The sequence below is a fragment of the Ahaetulla prasina genome, chromosome 10, assembly GCF_028640845.1.
Source record: "Ahaetulla prasina isolate Xishuangbanna chromosome 10, ASM2864084v1, whole genome shotgun sequence".
Classification (NCBI taxonomy): Eukaryota; Metazoa; Chordata; class Lepidosauria; order Squamata; family Colubridae; genus Ahaetulla; species Ahaetulla prasina.
In genome coordinates, this window is record NC_080548.1 from 33,483,689 (window position 1) to 33,500,593 (window position 16,905).

The 16,905-nt window shown below is 53.1% G+C and overlaps 3 protein-coding genes across 10 annotated transcripts in view; 2 read left to right on the forward strand and 1 right to left on the reverse strand.

Moving 5' to 3' along the window:
• LOC131204766 (4F2 cell-surface antigen heavy chain-like) overlaps positions 1–9,065 on the reverse strand; it is an 18,708-nt gene extending 9,643 nt beyond the window's left edge. The window contains exons 1-2 of one of the 5 annotated variants that reach the window (XM_058196329.1): positions 2,219–2,647; positions 1,288–1,370 (exon numbers count right to left, since the gene is read on the reverse strand). The gene's annotated coding sequence lies outside the window, so the exon portion shown is untranslated. Of the gene's footprint in view, positions 1–1,068; positions 1,371–2,218; positions 2,648–8,790 lie in introns of those variants that run through there. The other 4 variants (XM_058196328.1, XM_058196326.1, XM_058196327.1 and 1 more) reach the window with 4 other exon arrangements.
• The window catches only part of LOC131204763 (reticulon-2-like), a 24,767-nt gene extending 11,468 nt beyond the window's left edge, over positions 1–13,299 (forward strand). Inside the window, exons 1-10 of one of the 4 annotated variants that reach the window (XM_058196318.1) lie at positions 2,793–3,166; positions 4,971–5,015; positions 5,299–5,784; positions 6,843–7,064; positions 10,623–10,830; positions 11,261–11,399; positions 11,695–11,764; positions 11,845–11,891; positions 12,467–12,525; positions 13,173–13,299. In XM_058196318.1, coding sequence (XP_058052301.1) covers positions 3,136–3,166; positions 4,971–5,015; positions 5,299–5,784; positions 6,843–7,064; positions 10,623–10,830; positions 11,261–11,399; positions 11,695–11,764; positions 11,845–11,891; positions 12,467–12,525; positions 13,173–13,215 — 1,350 coding nt within the window. In that variant the 5' untranslated portion in view covers positions 2,793–3,135 and the 3' untranslated portion in view covers positions 13,216–13,299. Of the gene's footprint in view, positions 1–2,792; positions 3,167–4,295; positions 4,321–4,970; positions 5,016–5,298; positions 5,785–6,842; positions 7,065–9,196; positions 9,351–10,622; positions 10,831–11,260; positions 11,400–11,694; positions 11,765–11,844; positions 11,892–12,466; positions 12,526–13,172 lie in introns of those variants that run through there. The other 3 variants (XM_058196319.1, XM_058196317.1, XM_058196320.1) reach the window with 3 other exon arrangements.
• An 87-nt stretch (positions 13,300–13,386) lies between these two features.
• Positions 13,387–15,989, forward strand: LOC131204403 (reticulon-2-like). The gene is made up of 5 exons (XM_058195666.1): positions 13,387–13,474; positions 13,770–13,839; positions 13,920–13,966; positions 14,536–14,594; positions 15,243–15,989. Exons 1-5 carry the CDS (start codon positions 13,457–13,459, stop codon positions 15,283–15,285), a joined length of 237 nt encoding a protein of 78 aa, XP_058051649.1. The 5' UTR covers positions 13,387–13,456; the 3' UTR covers positions 15,286–15,989.
• Positions 15,990–16,905: the final 916 nt, after the last annotated feature.

A 16,905-nucleotide genomic window follows, 5' to 3' on the forward strand; every position in this document is an offset into this window, starting at 1 on the left:
AGGGCCTCCTATTTGAGCGGGGGGATGGACTAGAAGACCTCCAAGGTCCCTTCCAGTTCTATTCTGATTGAACTATCTCCAGTGTCATAATCCCGTTGGGGCCCCAAACCAACTGACAGAGTCAGGTCTAGACTGTTGCCAAATGCCAGGAGGGTGGGAGCATTATATAGCCTTTTATGCTATGGTTGTTAAGTGAATCAGAATAACAGCATTGGAAGGGACCTTGGAGGTCTTCTAGTCCAACCCCCTGATCAAGCAGGAGACCTGATACCATTTCAGACAGGTCGCTGTCCAGACTCTTCTTGAAAGCCTCCAGTGATGGAGCGCTCACAATTTCTGGTGGCAAGCTGTTCCACTGGTTGTCTTAGTTTCTATTAGTTTCAATCTGTGGTATCTTATCTTGCCTTCAAGTTTTGAAAAATAAGCTGACCCCCCCCCTTCTTTCTGCAGCTTCTTAGATATAATGCAGTTGTTAAGCAAATCTGTGTCCCCAATGAAAAAACCTGTTTGCTTGTCAGGAGCTGGGAAGGTTGCAAATGGGAACCACATGACTTTGGGTCCCTGCAACTGTCATATATACTTGCTGGTTGTCAAGTGCCCAACATCTGATCATGTGACCATGGGGACACCGCGATGGTAATAAATGTGAGATGCTTTTTTTCACTGCCGCTGTAACCATTGGAAATGTATGGTTGTAAATTGAGGACTCTCTATACACAGTTCATGCCCAGAGGCTTCTGAGTGCTTGAAATGTGTTCGACTATCAGTAGCTCAGGTTGGTAATTAGGCTGCTGGTTTGAGCTCCAAGCTTGGCAATTTCGTTGCAAACATTTTGGCACCATCCGAGGAGACATCCTCAGTGCATTTTGAATTGGGCTGGTCTGTCGACAACTTAGACAAACAAGCACAATTCAGACAGGCAAGCACACTTCAAAGCGCATTGATGATGTCTCCTTGGATGGTGACAAAACATTTGCAACCAACTTGCCAAGCTCAGAGCTCAAACCAACAGCCTAATTTTTGTGCCTCCAACCCCTCCCATCCAACCACCTTTGCCTTCATGCTAACAATTCAGCCTCCTTCTTCAATCTGCTGTGATTCAGCCTTTGACCCTTCCTGGCAGTGAAATCAAGGCAAGTTGCCTCTTTGCCTCCTTCTGGCCTGTCGCTCTGTTGTTTCTGGGTCACATGTTCCACTGGCAAGTTCCTCCCTCTGAGCAGGCACTTCCCGCTTCAAAGCCTCATTTGTGGAAGCTGCATTTTGCAGTTTGTGTGAAGAAGCGCACACCTTGTGCACAAGGTAGTTGATTCTGGATCTCCTGAAGCCTTTTCATTTACTGTTGTATCTTGAAGGCGTATCTTTCAGTTTCCCTGGGTGCAAAAAATAAATCATGATTGGATGAATGCTGCAATGATGGTTTAAGAGATACTGGCTTTTAAAAGACTTTCTTCTTTTGCCTTTTTTTTTGTGTTATGTAGATAAACTTCATTCTATACAGATTTTTTCTAGATTTTTCCTACCACTAAATCAATGCAGGAATGGGACAGCTTGCTGTTTTTCGGCACTGAAATAATACAAATGCTACACCAAAATCAAACAAAGGGAGGTTGCAGGTAATCCAGGATGACTCCGCAAAAGTGACATCATGGCTTCTCCCTTCCCACAAACAGGACAGATGAGGGGCAGACAACAAACAACTCATGCTGGATAAACAAACATGGTGTGGAGGGGTTTCCCCCCACTTTTAGGCAAAACAGCACTCAGCTGCAGACATTCCACGAAGGGTTTGTCACATCAACACCCACACAAACACAGCCCTCTGTGGATTGCTAAGGCCCAGCTAGTTAAATAGCAGGTCGGGGCAGCTTAGCCCATGTTGTCTAAATGGGCTCCTGACTGGGGTTTTCTCTTTTCATCCCGACTGTCCCCTTTGTAGTATTCTCGGGGGAACCCCCCAGTTTAGAAATCTTGGTCTGGCCAGCAAAGCCCCCTCTTGCTGCTAGTCCTGAATTTGGGGCGTTTCTCTGGAGGTAAGGAGGCAGCAGGGGGAGGGGGCCCCATTCCTGCTCCGGGCTGCCTTTGCACCCCCAACCAACCAAGCCTCCCCTCCGGCCAGAATCCTCGGCCCCGAGTCCTGGGTCCAGTGGTGGGCACAAGGCCTTCGGCATCCTGCACTTTTTTTCTGGCCAACTGCGCCGGCCGAGATGGCCTTTCTCACCCCACGTCGCCCAGGAAAACTGAGCGATTCAAACAGAGGCCGGGTTTCCACGCGCGCCGCCAGCATTCCGGCGTCTGCTGTCCGCCCCCGAGCGCTCCCGTCCCGCGGGGAAAGGCAGGAGCGCCCCCAAGTTCTGCCCCGCTTTTTTCTCTCTCAGGGTCGGCAAAGACAAGGCGCCAGCTGCGAGACACCCCCGGCGCATTCTCGGCCCTCGGGGCGCCCACGCAGCGGGGAGTCCCGTCTGCGCACAATCCTATGAGCCCGTGGAGAGCGCCGGGCACCCCCAGCCGACAATGGCGGGCCGGACGGGGCGACTCCGGCTGGACGGCCCTGAGCAGGTGCACAGGAGGGAGGCGCCCCGGAGCCCTCCCGTCGGGGGATGCGAAGAACCCGCGGAGGCAAGGCGGAGAGGCTAGGCGAGGGAAACACGCGCGCGCGCGCCCGACCTCCGTTCCACCCGCGCGCGTGAGACGCAGCGAGGAGGGCGGGCCCGCGCGCTGAGTGGCAGGCGGGCGGGGCGCTGCTCTTCCCAGGGAGGGAGGGAGGGAGGGAGGCAGAGGCGAGACCCGTCCGAGGTGCTGGCCGGCGGTTCCCTTCGCTGCACGAGAGGCTCGCGGGAACGGGCGGCTCGCGGCCCCAGGCGCTCTCCCGCGCCGCCTCTGCGCTCCATCCCTGCAGGCTCGGCCGCATCCCCGTCGCGCCGCCTCTCCTTTGTCCCCGCCGCCTCCTCGCCCTCCGTGCGGCCGGCCTCGCGGGACCCTCGCCGCCCAGCACGCGGGGATCGTCCTGCTGGCGCCCCGGGCGGGATGGGGCTGCCGGGGAGATGAGCGGGGGGCGGCGGCGGGGGGCGGCGGCGCGGTCGGAGCTCACCGCCGCGGCGTTCCGCATGGACCTCGGGGCGGCCGGCTGCCGGGGCGATGGGGCAGGTCCTGGGATTCGCCCACTGCAGTAGGTGTTGCCCGCGCCGGGCTGGGTTCCCCCTCTCCGCGGCCCATCGCGTAAGCGCCCCCCCTCCGGTGGGATACAACCCGAAGCCCCCCGGATAGGCCCCGCCGAGCGCCCCCCCCCCGCCCAACAACCCTTCTTCGCCCTCGGGCTGAGCAGCCGGAGGCTTCCAGGGTGGCCGCGCTGGGCCCGCTCTTCCCTTTGCAGCCCGGCGCCCCAGTGCTTTGCCCTGTAGCCCCTACATCGCCTCCCCTGGGCTGTGGGTGCTGAGATGCCGTCCGGCGCAGCTGCCAGGCTCTGGGTGGGGACCAGCGGCTGTTTTCCGCCCAGTGTGCAGAGCAAGGCGTCTGGAGCGCTGCGGAGTTCTTTGGCAGTCTGCAGTCTGCCCGAGAAGGGAGGTTAGGGGGGGGGGCTTGTGTTTTGGAAGAGGCCTAATGGGGAAGAGAGCATCCCTGGGCTCCCCCACATGTCCCGGCCCCATTGAGTGGCTGGAAGAAAAATGGCTGAATGGGGCACTGGATGAGCAGCAGGGCCCAAGGGGTGGCAGGAAAGCTGGCCCCAGAGGGAGGCTTCTGCCTTCCCACTTCCCGCCCTGTCAGTCTGCAGGGAAGATGGTAATGTGGAGGTGCAAACCTTTAGGAAAGGGTGCAGTGGACTTGCACTTGGGACAACATTGCCTGTTTTGTGGGAGGCTATTGTGATATGGGTCCCCCACACCCCACCGTCAGTGCTGGATCTCTTCTGCCTGGCGTTCTGTCCTGTGGGTAGTATGGGGCCCTTGGAGCCCATGGGGCCCTGGATAGGTTGGTCCTCTTTTGAGCCATTTATGTATTTGGACCTCTTCCTCCTTCAAGAGACCCATATGGAGCCTGAGGTCAGTCCCTGTTTTGCATACTGACATCCCTTTCACAAGGCACGGAATGGAATAGGTGACTCCCACAAATGCCAGTGCCCCAATCTGCAGGTGACCTTGTCCAATGTGTGTCCCAGAAGTGTTGCACTGCAAAGTTCAAACCTCCCGGCCAGAGTAGGTGCGCAGGATGGTGATGGGCCTCAGGTTGGACAGGTAACCCAGTGGAAGTCGAAATGTGCATTTCATCCCGGATCCTTTGGAAAATTGGATCTCTGAGGGAATCCCGCTTTCAAAATGATTCCTGGTGAGAGCTAAGTAAACCTTGACCCTTGACTCTGCCAGCTTCCAAGCATTTGCTGGTTGGCTGGCCATTCCCTGACATTCCTTCTGCCAGCATTGATGGAAGTAGAAGGAACAAAGGGGGCGGGGAAGTCTGACCATCCAGGGTGTATGATGAGGCATCAAGTGTTGTTGTTGTGTGCTAGGAGATGCAACTGACGCAACCTGACATGCAGCAATCAAGCACTGAATTGTGAAACCGTATTTACAAGACTTACGACCCTGTTTTCTGTATCACTCAGACAGTCTGTTGGTGTATCAGAATTACAGTGATGGCCTTCTTGCTTCTCTGGCCTCTCAGAAGGCCAAGGCTGGCCGAGTGCCAGGCTATGCCCTGATCTGGCAGAAGACCCATTTTGGTCTACTGAGTGAAGGCCCCAAGCTAGAAGGTTGGGAGTTTTAGTCCCACCTTAGGCATGAAAGCAGCTGGATGACCTTGGCCAGACAGTCTCAGTCCAACTCACCTCCCAGGGTTGTTGTTGTGGGAAAAGCAGGAGGAGGAAAGAGCATTAGATACGTTCGCTGCCTTGTTTATAAAAAATAATAAAGGTGGGATATAAAAAACTTGGCTGCATGTCCAGAACCATGTCCGTTTCTTCTCTTCCTTTCCTGCAGAAGAGTCTCCTTCAACTGCCTCTACCACACCTGATTCTACAGATGGTGAGTGCACAAAGTGGGCGTGAAGAACCCGAGAAAGGTGCCAGCCTGTGGCTGCCCAAATCTGGTCCTGGCGTTTGCAGCCATGTCACCCAGTCTGGGGAGCAGGTGGCACTAGGGCCCAGTTCTGGAAGAGCCAGATGAGCGGGTTGCTCTTGGGCCTGGGGACTGGGGCTGGATTTGCAGGCCCAGCATGGGTGCTCGGTGCATCCTCTGATCCAGGGAAGGGACCGGACTGTCTTCCCAGATGCCTCCCAGATGCCAAAGGTGTTCTCTCCTTCTGCAGGAGCCAATGAGGAGTCTGACTTCCCTGAACTGCAGACAGCTCTGGAGTTTTCGGAGGAGGAGGAAGAGGAGGAGGGCTCTGTGGAATGGGGGACCCCCCGAGAGCTGACTTTTTCCTACATCACCATTGCCACGCCCTCTGGCAGCAGCCCCAGTGCAGCAGAGCATCGGGGCAGACGTGACTCCCAGACCCGCCGGACGAGGGCTTCGCTGCCCCGCACGGAGACTTGTGAAACTTTTGTGCCCACCCTGGGGGACAGTTTGGAGAACATTCCCAGCCTCTGCCCATCTCCAGAGGCAGAGGGGGCCCTCCTCTCAGGCACTGGCCAAGGACTGGATGACTTTCCATTGGACTGGGCTTCCCGGGTGGGCTGTGGCAGTGACCTGGATGCGGCTGAAGGGGAGGAACAGGTGTCTTCCTGTCCCATGCCCCCATCTCCAGCAGTGGAGATGGAAGGAGGTAGCAGCACAGCTTGCTCAGGAACAGGTAGGGAAGGGGCATCTCTGAAGGGCAGTGGAGGCTGAATTCTGCCCTCACCAGCCATCCCTGGTTTGGCAGGAAGAGGGCCACATTTGGAGGGCCCAGAAGAGAAGACTTGTAGCTTATTGTGGGTCCTTGGTGCTTTCTGAGGTTGGTTGTCTCCTAATAGGCATTTCAGGACCCAACTAAGTAACATTATCAGTGCTAGAAGGAAGTGGGGGTTTGTGGAATGGAGGGGGGCTGCCTCTAGCACTGAAGATAATCCCTAGTTGGGTCATGAAACGTCTGCAAGAAAACCAAGTTCAGAGAGCACCAAAGACCTCACAATTCAACCCTGAGCTACAGAAAGTGGGGCTGGCATCTTCCAATTTGCCCAAGAGGGGAGGGATTTTCTAAAGGGTGGAATCTGGGTGGGATTTCTTCAGTCAAAATATGATGGTGGGATTCAGAGTCTTATCCATCCATGGCAATATTTGGTCATTTGTGATGCCCTGCTTTGCTTTTTTAACGGGAAAAACAATCAAAAATTGTTCAGCATGTGAAGAGTTGATCTATTTGTATTTATTTTTTCAACATGAAAAGCAAAATGTGCTTTTTGACTTTTCCAATGTGAAGAGAGCCCCAGAGAATCTTTCCTGCTCTTTATTCTGATGAAATTAAGGAGAAGGGCTGGCACACTTCCCCCCACCCCGCCACATCCGATGGCTCCACTGCTCTTTCCATGCTGTCCATGGGGGCACAAGCTGCTTGAGGGAGCCAGTCCACATCTGTAGGCTGGATGAAGTGAGAGATCAACCTTCAAACTGCAGATGTTGGAAGTCCAGAGCAGCAGAGCCTAACCTATGAGCCACCGAAATGCTAAGAAATTTCTCAATTTGAAAAATAAACAGTTCCCTTCAGATGCTCAGAGCGGCTGTCCTAAGAGTGAGATCAAAGTGCCAGCCAGGAGGGAACCAGGAAACGCAGCCGGACTGGGAAGGGCAAATGGGGAGCTGGGCACGATTGCAGACCTCGGTGCCCAGAGGCCTGACTTTGTGTTTTTCTGGTTTGAATCTCTGCTCCAGATGACCCCAGGGAGACCCTCTCCCTGCCTGCTGCCTTAGTCTCCCACTCCGAAGCAGGCGCCTCCTGCGGTGCTGACACCCCCCAAGACCGAGCACTGACCTCAGCAGAGTTCTGCCAACCACCCCCACCTGAGGAAGAAGAAGAGGGGCCCGGCCAGGAACCCCATCCTGAGCAGTTCCACGTTGAACCAGACCAGTCCGAGAACGTCCTGAACATCCTAGGTGAGCCGGCTGGCATGAGAAAAGGGGCATTTAGAATTTGCCATTGGGAGGTTCAGGAGCCATGTTGGCACCAGCATTCATTGGGGGCAGGAGCAAGGGGAGCAGCCCAATAGGCAGCTGGGCGTTGCTCTGGGATCTGCCCGGATGCCCCTTCCCTAGCAAGCATCTCAGATTGCCATGCCAGGGTGATGGGAGGCCGAGCTCCTCTAGCAGGGCTGAGTAGCCCACCTCCAACACTGAGGAAGAGGGGTTGTGCATCTCTTCTGCTCCCCTCACACCATGCCAGGGATTGAGTCTGGGGTCTTTTGCACAGGGTGGGTGAGCACAGCCGAGGCACCTCCTCCAAGGATGGGGCCCAGAGACAGAGCTACGTAGAAGTCTGCCATTTGCAGGCACTCCTCAATTTACAACCTTTCATTTAGTGACTGAAGTTACAATGGCACTTTAAAAAGTGACCATTTTTCACACTTATGACCATTACAACATCCCCGTGGTCATGTGATCAAGATTTAGATGCTTGGCAACTGGTCCCAGGGTCACGTGATCTCCTTTTGCGACCTTCTGACAAGCAAAGTCAATGGGGAAGCCAGATTCCCTTAACAACCATGTTACAAACTTAACAACTGCAGTGTTCCACTTAACTGTGGCAAAAAGTCTTAAAATGGGGCAAAACAACTGTCTCACTTAGCAACAGAGAGTTTGGGCTCAATTGTGGTCATAAGTCGAGGACTGCCTGTATTTCCCTGTTGTTGAGGATTCCTGGCCATAGTTGTCCCCCTGAAGCCACGGCGGGAGTGGGTGGGGGGTGGTCTGGGCTGCCCTCCTGCCTTTGCTGGCCTTGGTAGGGCTGCTTCTCCCAGGAAAGGTCCTTATTCACGGCCCCTGGCATGGAGCCCGGATCGGGATTGCAGCCACGTCAAGTCAACGGCTATAAATAACCACAGTGCTGAACCAAGCAGAATTGGAGCCACTGAGCCTCCCCAAGCAAGGACAAGGGGCTGGGGGTTTCTCTTTAAGGAGTCTGGGCCTGGCCCAGGCTAAAGAGCCCCACCACAGACAAGGACCCTCTCTGGGAAATCCACATCTTTATTGCTAGCGCTGCTGTTTTAATATACAGTCTTAGCTACTACTCTGAATTGCAATGGGGGCCACACTGGGCATGACTGTAGTTGTAGTCCAAGGTTTCCTATTGGCTTTGTTTCAAGCACATTAAAGGAACTAACATTTCCCCAGCCAGAGAACAGGTGGCCTTACACGGGTCTACTGACATGCTGCATGCAGGCAGTTCTGTTTCATTTAACTCAGGGGTCTCCAAACTTGGCAACATTATGACTTGTGGACTTTAACTCCCAGAATTTCTCAGCCAGAATATCTGGCTGGGGAATTCTGGGAGTTGCGGTCCACATATCATAAAGTTGCCAAGCTCAGAGACCCCTGAGTTAAAGGATGCAGCCCCACCATTCGTATTATCCTTTCCCCAAATAAGAGGAGGGATGGGAATGAAGGCCCCTGTCTCCCAAATAGGGTAAGGGGTCTGCTGAAAAGCAATTCGGTAGAGCACCTCTTTGCTTGCTCTTGAGATTGTGAGTCCACAGAGACCATCTCACTAGCATCTGGAAAAGTGCAGCCCTTTGCTTTCCAAGCTTCAAATCCTCAAGGTCGTGCTTCATGCATAACAGCAGCCAAACTCAGAACACCGGAGACAATGAAAGACATGCTCACCCACCTCAGTGTATATGGAAATAGCCGCTCTGGAAAACAGTCACCGAGGCAGCCTTGCTAGCTGAAATGTGGGCACCAATTGCACGCTTGGCCCTGAGTTAGTGGCTAGTACAAATAGTTTAAAGAGGGAGGCTTCCACTTCCTCTCCTGGCTGACTCTTACCGTGTAGGGTCAGCCAGAATGGGTCACTTTGAGCCCCTCAACCCCTCAGCGTGCCTGGCCCCTTGTTGCTCACCTTCCTGCCTCTTTGCTGGGGATCCAGCGCCTTATTTCGCAGCTGCTGGGTCCCCAGACCACTGAGGGTGGGCAGCCCCTCCCTTTAAGGCTGAAGCCTGCAAAGCTGCCTCTGGCCAGCAGGACCAAGCAAGGCAGGCGGGAGATCCGGAGGGGATGAGGCAGCTGGGATTCGTCAGCTAAAAATAGCAATCCCCCACCTGCGCTTCCTCAGCCCCGTCCCCTGAGCACCCCCCTCCCTCAGCCCAGAACTGGTGTCCGGGGAGGTTTCCACAGAGTGGCGAGGAGCCTTGGAGCTGCGAGAAAAGGGGATCGCCATGGCGAGCACAGGTGGGTTCCCCCCAACCCCCGTTAGGATTGTGCCCTGCAAGCTTTGCCAGGCAAGGGAATCGGGATGGGGGGAAGATCCTGGTTGAGCCATGAGGCCAGCTTGTTTTTGGAGGGGGGGACTTTAACTGAGTGGGGACCCAGTCTGAAGGGAGGGAGCCTTTGGGGGAAGAGAAGTGAGAGGGGCACCCTGTAAATTGGGGTGCAGGACATAAGTCTTGTAGGGTGCATATGCCCGGATCCCCCAAACTGCCACGCTGCGCCTGTTCAGCCCTCCCCCAGGACCGTCCGTGCCTCCAGATTCCTTAAGCGACTGGACTGCATCTGGGCCTGTCAGTTAATGGGGGGGAGAGAGTCTGCAACAGCTGCCAGGGCCCTGGATGTCTTGCCCTCCCCGCCTCCTCTCCCCCGATGGGTGGGGTCCCTTCGCGCCATCTTTGCAGAGCAGGAAATCCTGAACCAGCTTTGGAGCGATGGCAGCTTCTCTCTCGGGGAAGGGAAAGTGGAAATGCCAGCCAAACGCCCATCTTCCACTACTTAGCCCCACCTCCTACCCCCCCACCCCACCCACCCCAGCTGCATCTGCAAGTAGTCTGTCGCATCCAGTGTGAAAGCCCCAGCAAGGAACCAGTGCAGAGTGCTTGCCAAGGGCAGCCATGCATGGCAGGAGGTTGTGGGGCGAGAGGTGGTTGGCATCTCTTTTTTAGGAACATGGCAAAGAGGCTTCGGGCTTGGTGGGGGATGTGGTAGCTGCGCCGGTGAGGGTCGGGGAGACGCTGCTGAGGGTTGAGATTGCCCCCTCCTGCATCCTGGAATGGGAAGCAGGTGACCAGATCAGGCTGGTGGTTAAACTGGATCTGTCGGGGGAAGCCTCCTGCTTCGGACCACCAGTGAGCAAATATTTAAAGGACAGGAAATCTAACCAGAAACAGCAGCCGTGTCCTATTTAATCACGGCCCCTCTACTCTTGGTTTGAGATGGAGCATACTTTGCTTAACATTAAACATGAGTGAAGGAGGGGCGGGGGGCAACCTTCATAGGCTTCTTATTCAGCCCCCACCTCCCATTTCCAGGATAAACACAGTTTGGGGTCCAGACTGACCTTTACTTCTTTTCTTGTCTGAAACCAAACTTCTGGGAGTTGAAGTCCACAAGTCTTAAAAGTTCCCAGGCTGGACACCCCTGATCTAGGGTCTCCTGCTTGAGCAGGGGTTGGATTAGAAGACCTCCAAGGTCCCTTCCAACTCTGTTATCGTTATTCTGCTTCGTCTGCAGTGGCCGACTTGGTGTACTGGCGGGACACCCGCAAATCGGCCTTGGCGTTCACGGCGCTGATGGTGGCCCTGCTGTGCCTGATGCATTTCAGCATCATCAGCGTGGCCTCCTACCTCTCCCTGGCCGCCCTCGGCATCACCATCTCGCTCAGGGGATACAGCAAGGTGCTGCAGCTGGTCCGCCGAGGAGACGGGCACCATCCCTTCCAGTGAGTAATCGAGGCTGCCCCAGATGCTTGCAGGGTTTGGGGAATGGCCAGGGGGCCCTGAGGGAAGAGTCTGCCAGTGGGATGTCTTCAGGCTCAGCCCTTGTGGCTTTGCTGACTTCTGGGGGTTCCTGCTGGAGAGGCACGAGCAGAACAGCCCCCCGGCACCAGGGATGTTGCCCTCCCCCAGTTTGAAGTGCACGAATGTGATCCCTTGCCTTGCCCCACAAGGGGGCTGCTGTTGTAGCCCCAGAAGATCCAGCCAAAGGGGACGGGTTAGTCTCGCTGGCTCTGGGGCTGCCAGTGATCCCAGTCTGGAAGAGGAAGGCAAGACAGCCAGGTATGGGTTTGGCTGAGTGTCCGTCCTTCCTTCCTTCCTTCCTTCCTCCCCTCCCCTCCCCTCCCTTCCCTTCCCCTCCTGCCTGCCTGCCAGGGCCCAGCTGGATGCAGACTTCGGGCTGTCCAAAGAACAGCTGGAGCGGTTGACTGAACGGGTAGTGCATCATGTCACCTGGGGCACAAAGACTCTGCAGCGCCTTTTCTTGGTAGATGACATGGTGGAGTCCCTCAAGGTGAGCCTGGCTGGGGAACTCTGGGAGTTGGTCCACACATCTTAAAGATGCAAAAAATAGTCAGAGATGCAGGCAACATTCATCCCTTTTGCCACATAGACTTTGTTGGGCCCGGAGTCAGCGAACACGTGTCAAAAGGCCAACTGTTTCATGTGTCTCACTCTTGCCCCAGCTTGCTTCCTGCTGATGGGGTGGGTACAGGCTGGGCACCTAACTTTCCAGAGGCCTGGCAGGATGGGACCCTCTGTCTTTCCTTCTTGGGGTCTCAGCCAGCTCAGCCTTTTATCTTTTTCAGTTTGCTTTTTTGTTCTACGTCCTCACCTACGTGGGAGCTGTTTTCAATGGTCTGACGTTGCTTATACTCGGTAAGGGAAGGGTCTGGGAGGACAGGGCCTTTTGGGGTGGGGCCGGAATAAGAGACTCACCCCCTCCTTTTCTTCCACAGGTGTGATAAGTGCATTTACCTTCCCTCTGCTCTACAGGCAGCATCAAGTGAGTATCTAGCTCTGGGGGAGGAGAAAGTTGCTGAAACTCACAACTGGCATTAAAAAAGAAGCAGAGCAGAATTCATTCCTGCTGCTGTGTTTGGTTGGCTAAATATTTATTGCTGTTAAGCCATAGGCCAAATACAGAAGAAATAGACAATGACAATAGAATCCTATATAAAAGTGGATTAGATAGTCCTTGACTTACAACCACAAGTGAGCCCAAAATGTCTGTTGCTATGTGAGACATATGTTAAGTGAGCCTTGTCCCATTTTACAACTTTTCTTGCCACAGTTGTTATGTTAATCACACGGTTGTTAAGTGACTCCGGCTTCCCCATTGACTTTGCATATCAGAAGGTCGCAAAAGGGGATCACATGACCCAGGGACACTGCAACAGTCATAAATAGGAGCCAGTTGCTAAGTGTCTGAATTTTGATCACGTGAACATAAGATGCTGCAGTGGCCTGACTCTGAGTAGCAGATTTTCAGAAGTAAGAGGAGGGGGCAAAGCAACAACTAGTTCCATGTTCTTATTTTCGGAGGGGCTCATCCCTGTTTCTCCTCCCCTCTCCATTCAGGCACAGATCGACCAGTATGTAGGGCTGGTGAGGAACCAGTTAAGTAACCTCAGAGCAAAGTAAGTTCAAAAAATCCCCACAGAACAGAACGGGGCAGGGAATGGGAGGAGAATAAGCCATTTGAATGTCTTTTTGGGCTCCATTCTTTGGGTATTGATGACATAATATTTAGTTATTTCACGTATATGCTACCCATCTCTGAGCTTAATTTTCTGAATTAATTTTTTCTCTTGGATCCAATATGTGAGGCCGCAAAACACTTCTCAAAAGATAGTTATTTCTGCCTTATTTCTTGGGAGAAAGAAACTGGAATGTAATTTAGAAAGAAAACATTATAAAAATAGTCGTGATGGACCCCAAAGGGTCTAAGACATATTGATGGGGTGCTCAGGGTGGTCTGTGCTTCGCCCTAAGGCTTGAACGGAAGCTTTTAAGGCTTTTAACAGGCTTTTAAGAAAGGATTGGGCAGCCATTTGCCTGGAATGGCATAGCTATGCTGGCTGGGGAATTCTGGGAGTTGAAATCCACTGGTCTTAAAGTTGCCAAGGTTGGACACTCCAGGCACAGGATCTCCTGCTTGAGCAGGGAGTTGGACTAGAAGACCTCTAAGGTCCCTTCCAACTCTGTTAACTGTAGGTAGACTTGGTAAAAAGCTTTGGAAAGCAGATTCCTCCTCTGACTGGCTCAGTTTCTCTTTTTCTCCCAGGATGCTGGCCAAATTGCCAACAGCAAAAGCGAAGGCAGAATGAAGGGTCTTGGTGGTGGTTCTCTTCCCTGTGCACATAGATGCAAACAACAATGCACACCCTGCTTCTTCTTCTTCTTCCTCCTCCCTCCCTCCCTCCTTCCTTCCCTCCTGCCTGCCTGCCAGGGCCCAGCTGGATGCAGACTTGGGCTGTCCAAAGAACAGCTGGAGCGGTTGACTGAACGGTAGTGCATCATGTCACCTGGGGCACAAAGACTCTGCAGCGCCTTTTCTTGGTAGATGACATGGTGGAGTCCCTCAAGGTGAGCCTGGCTGGGGAACTCTGGGAGTTGGTCCACACATCTTAAAGATGCAAAAAATAGTCAGAGATGCAGGCAACATTCATCCCTTTTGCCACATAGACTTTGTTGGGCCCGGAGTCAGCGAACACGTGTCAAAAGGCCAACTGTTTCATGTGTCTCACTCTTGCCCCAGCTTGCTTCCTGCTGATGGGGTGGGTACAGGCTGGGCACCTAACTTTCCAGAGGCCTGGCAGGATGGGACCCTCTGTCTTTCCTTCTTGGGGTCTCAGCCAGCTCAGCCTTTTATCTTTTTCAGTTTGCTTTTTTGTTCTACGTCCTCACCTACGTGGGAGCTGTTTTCAATGGTCTGACGTTGCTTATACTCGGTAAGGGAAGGGTCTGGGAGGACAGGGCCTTTTGGGGTGGGGCCGGAATAAGAGACTCACCCCCTCCTTTTCTTCCACAGGTGTGATAAGTGCATTTACCTTCCCTCTGCTCTACAGGCAGCATCAAGTGAGTATCTAGCTCTGGGGGAGGAGAAAGTTGCTGAAACTCACAACTGGCATTAAAAAAGAAGCAGAGCAGAATTCATTCCTGCTGCTGTGTTTGGTTGGCTAAATATTTATTGCTGTTAAGCCATAGGCCAAATACAGAAGAAATAGACAATGACAATAGAATCCTATATAAAAGTGGATTAGATAGTCCTTGACTTACAACCACAAGTGAGCCCAAAATGTCTGTTGCTATGTGAGACATATGTTAAGTGAGCCTTGTCCCATTTTACAACTTTTCTTGCCACAGTTGTTATGTTAATCACACGGTTGTTAAGTGACTCCGGCTTCCCCATTGACTTTGCATATCAGAAGGTCGCAAAGGGATCACATGACCCAGGGACACTGCAACAGTCATAAATAGGAGCCAGTTGCTAAGTGTCTGAATTTTGATCACGTGAACATAAGATGCTGCAGTGGCCTGACTCTGAGTAGCAGATTTTCAGAAGTAAGAGGAGGGGGCAAAGCAACAACTAGTTCCATGTTCTTATTTTCGGAGGGGCTCATCCCTGTTTCTCCTCCTCCATTCAGGCACAGATCGACCAGTATGTAGGGCTGGTGAGGAACCAGTTAAGTAACCTCAGAGCAAAGTAAGTTCAAAAAATCCCCACAGAACAGAACGGGGCAGGGAATGGGAGGAGAATAAGCCATTTGAATGTCTTTTTGGGCTCCATTCTTTGGGTATTGATGACATAATATTTAGTTATTTCACGTATATGCTACCCATCTCTGAGCTTAATTTTCTGAATTAATTTTTTCTCTTGGATCCAATATGTGAGGCCGCAAAACACTTCTCAAAAGATAGTTATTTCTGCCTTATTTCTTGGGAGAAAGAAACTGGAATGTAATTTAGAAAGAAAACATTATAAAAATAGTCGTGATGGACCCCAAAGGGTCTAAGACATATTGATGGGGTGCTCAGGGTGGTCTGTGCTTCGCCCTAAGGCTTGAACGGAAGCTTTTAAGGCTTTTAACAGGCTTTTAAGAAAGGATTGGGCAGCCATTTGCCTGGAATGGCATAGCTATGCTGGCTGGGGAATTCTGGGAGTTGAAATCCACTGGTCTTAAAGTTGCCAAGGTTGGACACTCCAGGCACAGGATCTCCTGCTTGAGCAGGGAGTTGGACTAGAAGACCTCTAAGGTCCCTTCCAACTCTGTTAACTGTAGGTAGACTTGGTAAAAAGCTTTGGAAAGCAGATTCCTCCTCTGACTGGCTCAGTTTCTCTTTTTCTCCCCAGGATGCTGGCCAAATTGCCAACAGCAAAAGCGAAGGCAGAATGAAGGGTCTTGGTGGTGGTTCTCTTCCCTGTGCACATAGATGCAAACAACAATGCACACCCTGCTTCTTCTTCTTCTTCCTCCTCCTCCTCGCTTCCCCTCCCCAGACATTGCGTAGTGACCCTTCCTCTCCCACTCTCCTTGGCCTGGAGGGGCTGGGCAGTTGCTGGTTTTCCTTCAGCTCCCCCCCCCCCCGAGAAATTGGGGAACCCTTGCAAGGGAGGTGGGGGGAGGACCATCATCCCTTTGCATCTCAACCCTGCAGTTGCAGAGGCTCAGGGAAGCTGCTCTTTCTTTCCCTCCTGGGGGAGAGGGGGGCTGAGAGAAGCCCCCCCCAGACCCACAGCCAAGGATTTGTCTACCAAGAGCTGAGGGGCTAGTATCCCACGCTCCTTTCTCCCTCCATGTCCTAGCGACTTCCTCCTCCTCCTCTTCCTCCTGCCTGCAGTATTTGTCCTGGGTCCTGAGTTGAGGCCGGCCAACCCGGAGCATCCTTCCCTCTTGAGGAAGGGGAGCCGCTCAAGGTTGGGCAAGACCACCTCTGCCTCCTTTCTGTGGGATGTCGTAGCTGTTCCCCCCCTGCCTCTCGTCACCGGCCGGGCTGCGGCTTGGCTGATCGGCTGGAGGGTTGGGTGCAGCCAGTTCTTTTTGCCTGGATATTTACACTTTAATAAAAACAGTTGTGAGAAAAAAATGGGTACGCATGACCGCTTGGTCTCCGGAGTCTTCACTCGTGGCTGTGGTGCACTGTGTGGGTGTGTGAATGTGTCTCCCTGCCAAAATTCCTTTTTTTTTGCTCCTCCTCCACACCAAGTCCTAAAGTCTAGTTGGAAGCTGCAGGGCTTAGTGTCCAAGCCACAAACGCTGGGGCCAGAACGCCCTTTGCCTGTCCGCGTTGCCGAAATTGTGCAATTTCGGTCTTATTCTTGCAAGAGGTTGAGTTTCCACACAGGCAATTGGTGGGTGGGGATTTGCCTAAAACGGGGGGCCTCCAAACCTGGCTACTTTTAAGACTTGTGTTCCAATATCTGAGGGGGCCAAAAAGGAGGAATCTGTTAAGATACACAGTTATCTGGAGCAATGAAGGGTTGGACAAGGAGTAAGAACCATTTGTGGCTGATTTGTTATTTATTGATTTATTGCCCACTGCGTGAGGGAATCTGAGTTGTGATTGGTTGATGTGAGTGTAAAGGGGGAGTTTCCTTCTTTCCCGCCTTTTTCCTCTGTGTGTGCCATGTATGCTGTGGACTTTACCTCAGGATGTTCCTGCAGGGTTAATTTACCTCAGGGGAGGGCACGGATGGCCACATGATGATTTGTGGACTTCAGCTCCCACAATTACGCTCCTGTTTGCCAAAGGCAGAACACGAAGCAACAGATGGAAACTGATCAGGGAGAGAAGCAACCTGGAACTAAGGAGAAATTTCCTGACAGTGAGGACAGTTAACCAGTGGAACGGCTTGCCACCAGAACTTGCGGGTGCTCCATCCCTGGAGGTTTTCAAGAAGAGACTGGACAGTCATTTGTCTGAAATGGTATAAAGTTTCCTGCCTGAGCAGGGGGTGGACCGGAAGACCTCCAAGGTCCCTTTCTAACTCCAGCTATGCCGGTTGAGGAATTCTG